The sequence below is a fragment of the Monodon monoceros genome, unplaced genomic scaffold (assembly GCF_005190385.1).
Source record: "Monodon monoceros isolate NGI ecotype Baffin Bay Population unplaced genomic scaffold, NGI_Narwhal_1 Super_Scaffold_18, whole genome shotgun sequence".
NCBI classification, from domain to species: domain Eukaryota; kingdom Metazoa; phylum Chordata; class Mammalia; order Artiodactyla; family Monodontidae; genus Monodon; species Monodon monoceros.
In genome coordinates, this window is record NW_021703774.1 from 21390570 (window position 1) to 21403980 (window position 13411).

General features: G+C 40.4%; 1 protein-coding gene across 2 annotated transcripts; it reads left to right on the plus strand.

Moving 5' to 3' along the window:
- The first annotated feature begins 3694 nt into the window (after positions 1-3694).
- DEGS1 (delta 4-desaturase, sphingolipid 1) lies at positions 3695-12259 on the plus strand. 2 transcript variants are annotated; one of them, XM_029230508.1, is made up of 3 exons: positions 3695-3898; positions 8471-9213; positions 11753-12259. In XM_029230508.1, exons 1-3 carry the CDS (start codon positions 3817-3819, stop codon positions 11897-11899), a joined length of 972 nt encoding a protein of 323 aa, XP_029086341.1. In that variant the 5' UTR covers positions 3695-3816; the 3' UTR covers positions 11900-12259. The 2 variants fall into 2 exon arrangements, with proteins under 2 accessions (XP_029086341.1, XP_029086342.1); XM_029230509.1 differs by lacking the exon at positions 3695-3898 and adding an exon at positions 4302-4524.
- Positions 12260-13411: the final 1152 nt, after the last annotated feature.

Consider the following 13411-nt stretch of genomic DNA (forward strand, 5'->3'; position numbering starts at 1 on the left):
CGAATACAACATTGTAAAGCAACTATACTCCAATAAAAATTAATTAAAAAATAAAATAATCAAAAGTTGATCCAAATAGTTGGACCTCACCAAGGTAGAGCTGCAGATCCAAGTTTCCCAAGTGTGAAATAGACAAGAAGACTTGCCATTCAATTTTTTTTCTTTCCGTATAGGATTTGTTGGGAAGACAAAGAAGAAGTGATTGGTGCCATATACAGGCAAGGATACAAGACTGGCACTTGTCTTATCTTAGGAGAGCACAACCGGAAAGGATCTTAAAGATTATTTAACCAGGAGTTCCTAACCTGAACTCAGAAAACTAAGTTGTGATGGGCTTCAAAAAGTATGTAAATACTACCTGCTCCCCAAAATTGTATACTACATTTTGTGTATGTGTGTTTCTCTGGAAAGAAGATAGTTTTCATAATATTTTCTAAGGGTTTGTAACCTCCAAGAGTATTAAGTATAATTTAATTAACCATTAATACTATGATCTGATTACTCAGGTAAGAATGTTATTTGCTTTTCCTTCCCAAAGTTTCTTGTTCATTAGAACTCAAATAAACAAACAAAAAGACAAATAAATGTTATATTTGAAGTTAAGAGGGAAAAAAAAAGATACATGTACCCCAATGTTCACAGAAGCACTGTTTATAATAGCCAAGACATGGAAGCAACCTAAGTATCCATCAACAGATAAATGGATAAACAAGATGTAGTATATATATGCAATGGAATATTACTCAGCCATAAAAAAGAATGAAATATTGCCATTTGCTGCAACATCAATGGACCTAGAGATTATCATACTAACTGAAGTCAGAAAGAGAAAGACAAATATTATATGATATCACTTATATGTGGAATCTAAAACATAATACAAATGAATCTATTAATAAAACAAAAACAGACTCATAGACATAGAAAATAAACTTATGGTTACCAAAGGGGAAGGAGACAGGGAGGATAAATTAGGAGTATGGGATTAACAGATACGACTATATATAAAATAGATAAGCAACAAGAATTTACACAGGGAACTATATTCAATATCTTGTAATAATCTATAATGGAAAATAATCTGAAAATATATTTATATATATAACTGAATTATTTTGCTGTATACCTGAAACTAACAATATTGCAAATCAATTATACCTCAATTTTTAAAAAATGAATTGCCCATTTAAAAATTTTTAAAAATGGACAATGAAAAATCCACATGGAAGAACACCTTGATTTCAAAAGTATGACTGCCCTCTTCTGAAAACTACATTGTCTGATATTTCCCAATATCACCAGGAACTACTGGGATTCTCCCACAGCTTTTTTTTTTTTTTTTAATTTACTTACTTTTGGCTGTGTTGGGTCTTCGTTGCTGCGCGTGGGCTTTCTCTAGTTGCGGTGAGCGGGGGCTACTGTTTGTTGCGGTGTGCAGGCTTCTCATTGCTGTGGCTTCTCTTGTTGCAGAGCACGGGCTCTAGGCGCGCGGGCTTCAGTAGTTGCGGCACGCGGGCTCTAGAGCTCAGGCTCAGTAGTTGTGGCACACGGGCCTAGTTGCTCCTTGGCATGTGGGATCTTCCCGGACCAGGGCTCGAACCCGTGTCCCCTGTACTGGTAGGCGGATTCTTAACCACTGAGCCACCAGGAAGTCCTCACCCACAGCTTTTAACAGCAGACTGGATAGTGCCTTTCTAGAATAACTGGTATGATTGCTTCAAGATAAACTACCTGGCAGGAGTAAGGAAAAGATATGAAAGATAACACATTAAAAACTTTTAAAAGTCCACGCTAAAAAAAAAAAAAAAAAGTCCACACTAAAGAAACATGCCTATGTGTAATGAAAATACTTGTTAATCCCCACAAAAATCCTGTAGCCGAATTCTTTTCCTTTTCTCTAGAATGTCAAAATCCACATTCAATTCAAATGTAAAAGGTGTGGGCTTCCCTGGCGGCGCAGTGGTTGAGAGTCCGCCTGTCGATGCAGGGGACACGGGTTCCTGCCCCGGTCCGGGAAGATCCCACATGCCGCGCAGCGGCTGGGCCCATGGGCCATGGCCACTGGGCCTGTGCGTCCGGAGCATGTGCTCCGCAACGGGAGAGGCCACAGCAGAGGCCCGCGTACCGCAAAAAAAAAAAAAAAAAAAAATGTAAAAGGTGAAAAGGATTAAGTGAAAACATTCCCTCCCAACCCTTTCCCCTAGATTCCCACTTACTCTCTTACAATAATAATCATTTCTTGGTTGTCTTTCTAAACCTATATTGTCTTTCTAAACCATATCCAAGGAAACACATATTATATATGTATTGTGTATGAAATATACTCCACGCCCCAGCCCATACCCAGTGTTTTGCATTTAACAGTACGTTTTGGAGATCTATTAAGACATAAAGACCTTACTCATTTTTTTTTTTTTTTTAGTGTGGCATAGCATAGTAAGGTTAATCGCATGTACCATTATGTGTTTGTTTCAGTTTGTCTGAGGTTTTTTTTTTTCCCCTGGTATGAAACGCTAATAGATATGGACTTCAAAAAAACCCAAAAACAACTGTAATCATAACACTATTATCACACTTAAATTAACAATAATTTCTCAATATCATCACACATCTAATCGATATCTGAGTTAAATGATCTCATGTCAATTTTAAAAGCTTTTGACAATTTGAATTACAATCTAAATAAGATCAATACGTTGCAGTCGATTGATGTTTTTAAAGCCCCTTTTAATCTGTAGGTTTTCCCTCTTTTGTTTCCCTTGCGTTTTATTTATTAAAGTACCCAGGATGTTGTCCTGTAGAGTTTCCCACAGTCAAGATCTTGCTGATTCTATCTCTATGGTGTAGTTTAACATGCTCCTCTGTTCTATTTTCTATACATTAGTAGTTGGATCTAGGGGTTTGATCAGATTTCGTTGTGGTTTTGTGTGTGTGTGTGTGTGTGTGTGTGTGTGTGTGTGGTTCTTTTATTATAAGAACACCCTGTTGGTTATCTTCCTTTTTGTAATCTTAGTCAAAGTTTCTTTTTTAATGGAAAAGTGGTAATTAATTTTGAAACAAAATGTCCTCTCTTTCAGAAGGAGGTGGTGGTTCAAACGACTTCTGTGACAGATGTATGGCTGAGCAATCACCTTGTAAGAGAAATAGTCACACAAGAATAATTCAGGGAAAACAACAAATACCTCATCATTTTTCACTCTCAACAACATTGATTTCCTTTTTCTTAATTAGCTCTTAATCACCACAAGCTCCGCATTTTTTCCTGAGGTATTATTTCCAGGAGGCAGCCAAAAACGGCTCAGTGAATAAGCTGCTCTTCAAAATCAAACAACATTTGGGCGAGTCGCCATTTATTTATGACCAAGGATCCTCGTGATCGAGCTCCGGCCTTCCCCCGAGGCGCTAAAGAGCAGTCTTATTTAACTCGAGACCTTTCTTTCCTTTTTCACCTTTTTCCGGCCTTGGGCACCGGCACCGCGCAGGACAGGCCGCAAGGAGCTGGGACTTGCAGGAACTCGGTCTCAGCCGGTCGCCGAGTCACAGAATCTCAGAACCCCCAGCCAGTGAGCCGCGGAATCCCGTCCACCGCTGGGGCCTCCGCCCGGCCTGCCACGCTCCGGGGCGGGCGTGGTGGTGGTTGGGGCCGGAGGGGCGGGGCCTCGAGGCTCCGCCCCGGTCAGCGACTGCTCTCCGGCTCCGCAGCAGCCAGCTGACACCAGTCGCGGAGCCGTCGCCTTCGCTTTCTTCTCCGCCTCAGCTTCGGAGGATCCCGGCCAGGAGCGAGATCCGGCAGCTGGCCCGCAAGCCGCCGCCGCCATGGGGAACCGCGTTTCGCGGGAAGACTTCGAGTGGGTCTACACCGACCAGCCCCACGCCACTCGGCGCCAGGAGATCCTGGGTGAGGTCCGGACCCGCGCCCCGTTATGTGCGTGCGCGGCCTCCCGCCACCGGGACGCGCCCGAGGCCGGTTAAGAGTCGACTCTCTGCCGCGTCCCGCCGCCCCGGCCGCCTGGCCTCGCGGGAAAAGCCGGGGGGAGGCGCTGGGCCGGAGCGGGAGGGAGGGAGGGATCCCCGCGCTCCCCTGTCCCACCGCGTGGCCCCGGCCCTTCGGCTGGGAGGCGCAGGCGCGCCCCCAAGCGCGGGCGTGCGGTCGAGGCCAGGGTTTGCTCAGAGCCGAGTCCCCGCGACTAGGCCACCCTTGGGTAGATCCTCTCGCTTGGAGATTCTCGTGCCGCCGGTCGGCACCGTTTCTTCTCCGTCCCCGTCTCCGTCCTCCTCCTCCCCCCTCCTCCTCCCCCCTCCTCCTCCTCTCCCTCTCCCGGTAGCCGGCCCCGGCAGAGCCAGGCTGCGAGCGTGTGCGCGGCAGGGCGTGGTCCTGGAGCATCTGGCGGCCCACGCGCGGGGCGCGCTGACGTTGGTCAGCGCCAGCCGGTCATCCTGTCGCCGGCGGCTGCCGCCTTGGGCCGGGGAGGGAGCTCGTGGTACCCGACCCATTTGACCGCAGGGGCTTCTCGGGCCGGAAAGGTAAGCGTTCCAGGGTCCGGATCCTGCTGCGCTCACGGTGTTCTCATTGATCCTCGCAACGAGGCTCATGCAAGAAGGGCAGATTCATATATATTTTTCATCCATCCCAGTTTTGTGGACGAAAAGGCTGAAGTATGGAAGACTTGCCAAGATTAGCCTTTTGGTCCCCTGACTGCTATTTTAGGGCCTTTACACCAGGTTAACTAGGCCTTATTCAACTCTCTAGAGGCGTAAGGCGTTCAGCTATTTGCAGCTTCTACATTATATAGAGAATTCTCTCATCTCTCCCAGGGTACTCTTAATGGTAAGCTAGGCATTGTGTTGAGTGCTTTACAAACATTACACAATTTAATCCTCCCAGTAATTAGGTAGGTGTTATTCCTGTTTTAAAGATGAAGTAAGAGTGAATAAGTAAATGTTAGAGGGGAGTTCTGATCTGGGTTAGATTACCTTCAAAGCATTGCTTTTAACCTCTTTGCTATTGTTTCAAAGATCTGGAAACTAGTGGGTGGTAAATTGAATAGGAGGAATTCTTTCTCATACACAGTATTCCCCTAGTTTTTTTTCTCTGCATCCATTTGTGCGGTGAAAAGAAAAATCAAGCCCCTGATTTTTGTTGGGTAAGTTAGAAATTTCATGTTTTCACAAAAAGAAAGGAGTTAACCCTTTAAAAACTTTCATGGTCGAGCAGACCCTTCAGAGTTGTCTCTTGGACTAGAGTTCACCTTCTCCAGGTTGCCTGCCTCCTGAATAAAGCAACCTTTCCTTTCCAGCCAATACTTGTCTCTTGAGTCCCGCAAACAGCGGAACCAGAGTTTGGTAGCATGTGGTCACAGATCTAGTAAATGGAGGAATCTAGATTTAAACCCATATCCTTCTGACACTAGGGACTATTTTACACTGTAATAGAACTTTATAAATTGTTAAAAAAAAAAAAGAGTTAGTAGATCCCTTTGAAATGGATTTGTTAAAATTGAATCAGTAAGTTAGGAGCTTGAACCTTTATAGTTGCTATTAAGGGTATACTTTTAAGAGAGTTTGGTTCTTGGATGCTTTCCTTTTTATTTTTAATCAAAATGTGTATTTTGCAAATCACACATAGGAGATAGCATATGGTACATTTTATCTATGCCTGATCAATACATTACATAAGAATAATCTGGTATCCACGCTATAAAAACCAACTCCTGAATACTGGAACTTAGCTATCTATTTAAAATTCAGAAAATCAAGGAAGTCAAAAGGTGCTTGTTCATGCTTATCTCAACACTGAACCTTTTTTCCACAAACTTATCATCACTGGACCGTTTCACTTGGAAAGTAGAAGGACTACATATTTCTCAATGAAAACGTCATTTTCCCTGCTGGTGTAAATAAATACTGCTCAGTGTTCCATCTCAGGGGTGGAGATGGAATACCGTCAGGAAAGATAAAAATCTGGAGACTTGTTTAAATTATACTTAAATGGTGAGATATTTCTCAAATGTATCAGGTTTTGGGGGAGAGAGAGGCACCAGAGAACATGGATATGTTGTTTAACAACCACCATCTGTATGCTAAATTTACAAAATTTATGTACGAAATTAATGAAGGCTAGGAACTAGACCATTATTAGTGGGTCAGATAATCACAAGAAATGCTCCTTTTACTGCTGTACTTCCACAGTGAAACAGCATTTTTTTAACAGCCTTATTAAAATATAATTCACAAACTATAAAGTTCATCCTTTTTTTTTTTGGCCATGCCGCAGGGCATGTGGGATCTTAATTCCCCAACTAGGGATCAAACCCGTTCCCCCTGCACTGGAAGCGCAGTCTTAACCACTGGACCGCCAGGGAAGTCCTGAAAGTTGACCCATTTAAAGTGTACAATTCAGTGAGTTTTTATAGTGTATTCACAGAGTTTTAAACTATCACTACAATCTAATTTTATAAAGTTTTTGTCACCCTAAAAAGAAACCCTATACTCATAAGCAGTCTCCATATCTTCCAGTCCTGGGCAACCACTAATCTTTCTGTTTTTATAGATTGCTTATTCTGGATGTTTCTTATGAATGAAATCATAAAATATTTGGTCTTTTGTGACTGACTTCTTTCACTTTGCATAATGTTTTCAAGGTTCACCCATGTTGTAGCATGTATCAGTACTCAGATCCTTTTTGTAAGTTTTGTGTTTGGTGTAAGACAGAGGTCCAGTTTTATTCTTCTGCACATGGATGACCAGTTTTTCCAGCACCATTTGTTGAAAAGACTATTCTTTCCCCCCATTTAATTATATTGGCATGCTAGTATTGATTTTTATATACTATTACAGCTTTGCAAAAATTTGGTACAGAATTACTTGGAGGAAGTTGATTTGTCTGAGAAAAATGTGCCATCTTTGTTTCATGATTTTACTGTAACTACGAAGTGTGTGTTATCTTCTATCCCTTGTCAGACGTGTGAATTTAATCTAGTTTTATGTAAGGTAAAAATGCTGGAGCTCTAAACAGAAATAACACATTTTAATACAAAAGATTTATTACTTATCCACCAATGAATTAAACACTTGTTTGGAGGACTGCTCAAAATGCCCATATTTTCATGAATGTCTTATTTGAGTTTTTCATTTATCCCAGGGTAATTAGTTTTAGACTCAGACCTATTGAGTAATGAATAATCAAAAAGTAACCCTCAAAAGGATTATTTTTTTTTGGCCTATTGCCTACAAAATTGTTAACATTGATGAAATGAACTAATACCAACAAAGATGAGAGGTTAGGGAGTGGAGACAGAAGAGGGGAAAGGAAAGAAACAAGAATAATTACCTTGAATTAACACTACCTTTATTTCTTATATATAAAACTAGACTTAAATAACTTCCTGTCTTGCATTTTAAGCTTTTATTGAATTCTTCATTTCACCTTTAGAGAAAAGAGGGTGAAGCTGCTCTTCTTTTTTCTGAATCTTTTCAAGAACACTCTGAAAGACCTGTCCCAAGAAAAAGGTCCTTCTTCCTTTTGCTGTCCTGGGTCAAACATACTTGACAACACACAAAACAAAAGATGTTCATTATATCTGGGCTTCCATCTCTGGAGCTCCGGGATACAGAGAAGAATCTGCATTTGCCTGTAGGAACACTTGCCTGAAATGCAGAGGTTTTTATTACTGGCCCTTTCCATAATACTTGGATATTTGCATGTGAATTCAACAAGTAATCTAACACAGATTAGTATTGTTCAGTTCTAACACAAAAAGAAAGAAAGAAGGGGGCGTGGTGTTGTGAATCCATAGAGTTCTTTGGAAATTACCCTAATTTCCAGGTGACTAGAAAAAGTCTACATTGGCAAAAATTTACATATCTAAATGTCTAAAAATAGGAAAATGGTTAGAAGTTACAACTGGCAACTAGAAGTGATTTAGTCATTAAAAAGGAAATTATGAAATCTAAGTCTATAATATAGTGTATATAATATGTATATATTATATATGAGTATATTGCATATATAGTATATTGTATATATATTACATAAAAGTATATTGTAATAGTCTGTAATCTGCCAGACACATAGGTTTACCAGATTATGATTACCACTTTGTCAAACTTATAAATTTAATATACAAAAAATTGTTAGGAGTGAAAAGGCAACTAGATAACATGAAATCTTTACTCATTTGTGACTATCTTTCTGTTATTGTGGAGAGTCTAGATTTTGAGCCTTATTTTTTTCCGCATAAATTCTCAATTTGTTGTGACATAGTATTTAGTAACTTTACCGTTGAATACACTCCTTCCCTGTAGTAGACAAATATTTGATAAAGTCTCTAATAGAGGGCATATAATGACTTGGAAAAAGAAAAAAATTAATCCATGTGTTAATGTAATTGATGTTAGTTTAATTATAATTGCAGAACTATTGTGCACTTTTCTCAGTCTCTGAGTTTTTGTTTGTTTTTTTCCCTTACAGCAAAGTATCCAGAGATAAAATCCTTAATGAAACCTGATTCCAACTTGATATGGATTGTAATTTTGATGGTTCTCACTCAGTTTGTTGCATTTTACTTAGTGAAGGACTTGGACTGGAAATGGGTCCTATTTTGGGCATATGCCTTTGGCAGCTGTATTAATCATTCAACGACTCTGGCTATTCATGAAGTTTCCCACAATAGTGCCTTTGGCCAATGCAAACCTATGTGGAATCGTTGGTTTGGAATATTTGCTAATCTCCCTATTGGTGTTCCATATTCAATTTCCTTTAAGAGGTATCACATGGATCATCATCGATACCTCGGTGGTGATGGCGTCGATGTGGATATTCCAACTGATTTTGAAGGCTGGTTCTTCTGTACCACTTTCAGAAAGTTTATCTGGGTTATTCTTCAACCTCTCTTTTATGCTTTTCGGCCTCTGTTCATCAACCCCAAACCAATTTCTTATCTGGAAATCATCAATACTGTGATCCAGATCACTTTTGACGTTGCGATTTACTACGTTTTGGGAATTAAATCTTTAGTCTACATGTTGGCGGCAACCTTACTTGGCCTAGGTTTGCACCCAATCTCTGGACATTTTATAGCTGAACATTACATGTTCTTAAAAGGACATGAAACTTACTCATACTATGGGCCTCTGAATTTACTCACCTTCAATGTGGGTTACCATAATGAACACCATGACTTCCCCAACATTCCCGGAAAAAGCCTTCCCCTGGTAAGTAAAGGATTTGATACATGTTCTAATTTCTGATGGTTATATGATCAAAATTACTTTTGACGTGCTCATTTAAAATGGAATCTAGTATATTTTGTCCATCTAGGCTGTTCATCAAAGAAAACAGCAAGAGTCCAAGTCCTGAGTTGGCCAGCCTAAATTTACAAAGAGTTCACTGTCCTGGATCCCTAAGCCTAGCGGTAACACGTCTGGTTTAGAATGTTGGGGGATCTGCAAAATTGGCTAACATGTAAAGTAATTCAGAAATAGAGAATGAATTCCCTCTGTGAAGGGAGCAAAAGTTCACATAACCTTTATCACTGTTAAACTGAATACACTTAGCTAAGGTTTGTGTTGGTTTGTTGTGAAATACAGAGGTCCTACATAATTGCTCTGCAAAATAAGTGAACTTCAGTTTCCAGTACCACAGACTTCCCACAGGTAGGGACCATCTGTTTCCTGTCACATAGACTTTCAGTGTGTCGTTTGTGGAGTAAATGAAAGACAGCACATTGACACTCATCCTTTCACACTTCCCAAAACAGGATGATCCTCTCCAAACTTCAGTTGTATTTCTGATGAGTTCTCTTATTAGACTTGCCATCCTCAGAATGGATAACTTTTACAATTCCATTACCAAAAAAATGTTTCTGTAATTCTAAAAAGGGGAAGTGGTATGATGTATAATATCAGGGTTTTTTGATTTTTTTTTTTTTAGCTGTGATATAAGGGAACCATAGCCAGGTATTTTATGCTATCATATCCACCCAACCAAATTTTATAGATTTCCTCTTCAGTTTTTAAATGTTGACTGTCTGCAGACTCGTATACAACATGACAATGAAATACAACGTTTGATTATTGATTGGATTGCCAATTGAGTAAAGAAAGATCTAGAAAGGACATTGAGTTAGTGGGGAAATTTTGAATCTGGACCGTGTGATACATAGTACTGTGTCATTGTTAAATTTCTTGGGTGTGGTAATGGTATTATGGTCTTGTCGGGGAATGTCCTCGTTCTTAGGAGATACGTGTAGAATATTTAGGGGTGAAGAATTCGGGGTTAGTTTTCACATAATGTCTGCAGCTTTCTTTCGTCAAAGAAAGAGCAAAGTATGTGGTGGCCATGACATAGTGTCAATTGGTGGACCTAGGTGAAGGGCATATGGGTGTTGGTTTTTCTGTTCTTTCAACTTTTCTGTCGGTTTTACATTTTTCAAAATAAAATGGGGGAAAGCACCACACAACTGGCCGAAGACAGCTTTGAAACGGTGTAATGTGGTGCTAGTGCAGCTACTTTGTGTCATTGTGGCCTGAAGAGTGCAGCCCACCTTTGCTTGCCTCTTCCCTGACTAGGACAGTATATTTTTATATTTTAAGAGGTTATGGTTTAAGGAGAAAGCCAGTCCCCTTCGGAGCAAACTAATTAATTTTTTCCAATATAAACCACATACTTTGACTTGTAATTTTCTTGAACAGTCCCTGAACTGTTCAGCTCAAACATTACTTGACCTAAGGCCCATGGTTCATCAGTGAGTATTGAGTTCCCACTCCATTCCACACTGTTTTCCTGTTGCTTAGCTAAACTAACAAACGTTCTCAGAGTTCTCTTGAGTCTTCCTTTTCCGGCTTTTTCTATGGTGTATACCAAGGAGTATCTTGTTCTACAGTTGTTGTGCTGCAATAGTTATGTTGCATATAACTGTCACATGGTTAGTTAACAGGTATGTATAGCAAGGTTTCTTTTAACAGCTTTATTGAGATGTAAGTCATAGATACAATTCATCCATTTAAAATTTAATGGTTTTTAGATTGTTCAGAGTTGTACAACCATCGCTGTAATCAATTTTAGAATATTCTTATCACAATAACAAGATTCTTTAATTTTTTCTATGTTTTTCATGCTGTCTCTCTTCAACATCTTGGATTCTGTGTTTTTGTTTTCCTTTGGGATTTATTAGGGTAGTTTTTGTACATTTTGTTGAAGCCACAGAATTTTTTCTCACTCAGCAGTAACTAGTTTTGCTTGCTCATCACACTGGCAGTAATTTTTTTAAAAGACGTTCTCAACTTGAGATGGCTGAATCGCACACTTGATAAGTGATTAATTTCTAACTGGCATGCCACAATAATTGATCAGTATTTGTAGGTTCCTTAATGGCAGGGGATCAAGTGGTGCCTTTAAACCCTACGGTGGCGGCCATGCAGTACAACACTTAAAAAGCAGCAAGCTGACTGGATTGCAAGTATTTGTTGTTAAAGATTCCAGCTGCCAACTTTTACAAGTAAACCAGTATATTTAGTCCCTCAGAGCTTGCTGGAACATCATTAACTCTAGAGGATCAAGTATATGTTACTGCTGAAATGTAAGCTGCTTTTTGTTTAGAATTCCCCAAGCTGCTGCTTTTATTTATTTATTTATTTGAGAGGGAGGCGGGAGAAAGTCTCATGGTTTCTCCTGAGTGTGTGTGTCAGACGTTCATCTGTCATCTGTAATAGGACTCAGCACTCACTCATCTTGCTGTATTTTCCCTTCCAGGTGAGGAAGATAGCAGCTGAGTACTATGAGAGCCTCCCCCACTACAATTCCTGGATAAAAGTACTGTATGATTTTGTGACGGATGATACAATAAGTCCCTATTCGAGGGTGAAGAGGCATCAAAAAGGCAGCGTGGTTCTGGAGTAAATGTCATTAAGGCCAAAGGAATTCCTCTCTGAAACTCCAGAATAGCTGAGAAAGTGGAATTTTTACTAAAAAGACCAGCGACGTTTAGAAGCTGCCCTCGTACAAATTCGAAGTCTGATCTTCATGGTATCAAGAAGCTAATCTGGCTGTAAACAGTCAGCCTATCTGTGCAGCATTCAGCTTTACTCACAGGAAACTTGTTCACTGTATTACCACCGTGGTGGATGTTTTCACTTAGGTCTGACACTTCGTAAGCATATCATAAAAAAATGGCTTTTCAAAAGCTATTTCTAGTATGTTGTTTTCACTATAAGGATTTACTTTATTAAAACATCTAATAAACTGAGCTGTTGATCACAATAAATAGTGTGTATCATATTTTTTTTAAATTTTACTGTCTTTACACTATAACCAGAGTACTGGGGGTGAGCTTACTTTAAAATTTAAAGAGGCCTGGAACTATCTTTCACTGCAAGCCGAACGACTCATTTTTACTTTTTTCTGTTGTAGCAGTACATGGAACCTAAATTAGTGCTGAGTCCTGCACAGCCTATTCATAAGTCAAGACATTACTGAATTGAATCACATAGAACCTTCAACTTCCTTTTCAGATGCGTGGACTCTCAAATTAGAAGCAACTCAACTAACTGATCAAGGGTTTCTTGTCATTTCGTTTCAGCGGAAGCTGGTTGGGTCTGATGGTAGATGGTTGGTGTCAAGTAGCCGGTATCGAGGGCTGTTAGGCCGGCAGTCCTGGTTACCTGAAACGTGTCATTTGGGTAAATTTAGTGTAAGATGGTGAACTATTTTTTTAATCTTTTTTTTTTTTTTTTGTCCGGGCTGCACAGCATGCGGCATCTTCCCCTGACCAGGGATCGAACCCTGTGCCCCCTGCAGTGCGCGCTCAGAGGAGTCTTAACCACTGGACTGCCAGGGATGTCCCTGGTGAACTATTTTAAAGTAGTCCATGGTATCAAAAAATCAAATAGTCTACAGTTTGTACATAACACCAACCCTCTGTCATCCTGAATACGAGATATTATAAAATTCTCTTATAATTCCCAGCTGTATTGCAGTTTCACATGCTGGTGGTGAAGAGCACAGTGCTCGTCCTCAGAAGGATTGGGTTTTCACAGACGTAATTTGGGGAGACAGAGTACTTTGCTTTCCCTTCCCTATCCTCTTGCCTGGGAAAATTCCTACTGTCTTCGAACTATTGCTTAATGACCCTTTGCTTTAACGTTTAGAGTGACAACAGAACCAACTTTACAATTCACATGTACGGGCTCAGTCAGTAAAAGTATCTGTGAAACCTCCCCTTGGGTTTGACACTAACTGAGCCCTCCACCCACTCCCCTTTGCTGTAGAACTTCAGTCAGTGGCTCAGCTGCCTTGCAAGTGCTGAAAACCCCCAGCTCTGCCAGCTCAGCCCCCTCTCAGTTCCATTTCCTTCCTGGTCTGTAGACGGGGGTGCCTCATTTTCCTTCCCAAAACTTGCCAGTTCTGCTTACA

Excerpts from the sequence above, each read along its gene's own strand:
- DEGS1 (XM_029230508.1), top strand. The coding sequence starts at position 3,817 with ATGGGGAACCGCGTTTCGCGGGAAGACTTCGAGTGGGTCTACACCGAC. Across the intron at positions 3,899-8,470 it reads TCGGCGCCAGGAGATCCTGG|CAAAGTATCCAGAGATAAAA; the intron begins GTGAGGTCCGGA and ends TTTCCCTTACAG. Across the intron at positions 9,214-11,752 it reads CCGGAAAAAGCCTTCCCCTG|GTGAGGAAGATAGCAGCTGA; the intron begins GTAAGTAAAGGA and ends TTTCCCTTCCAG.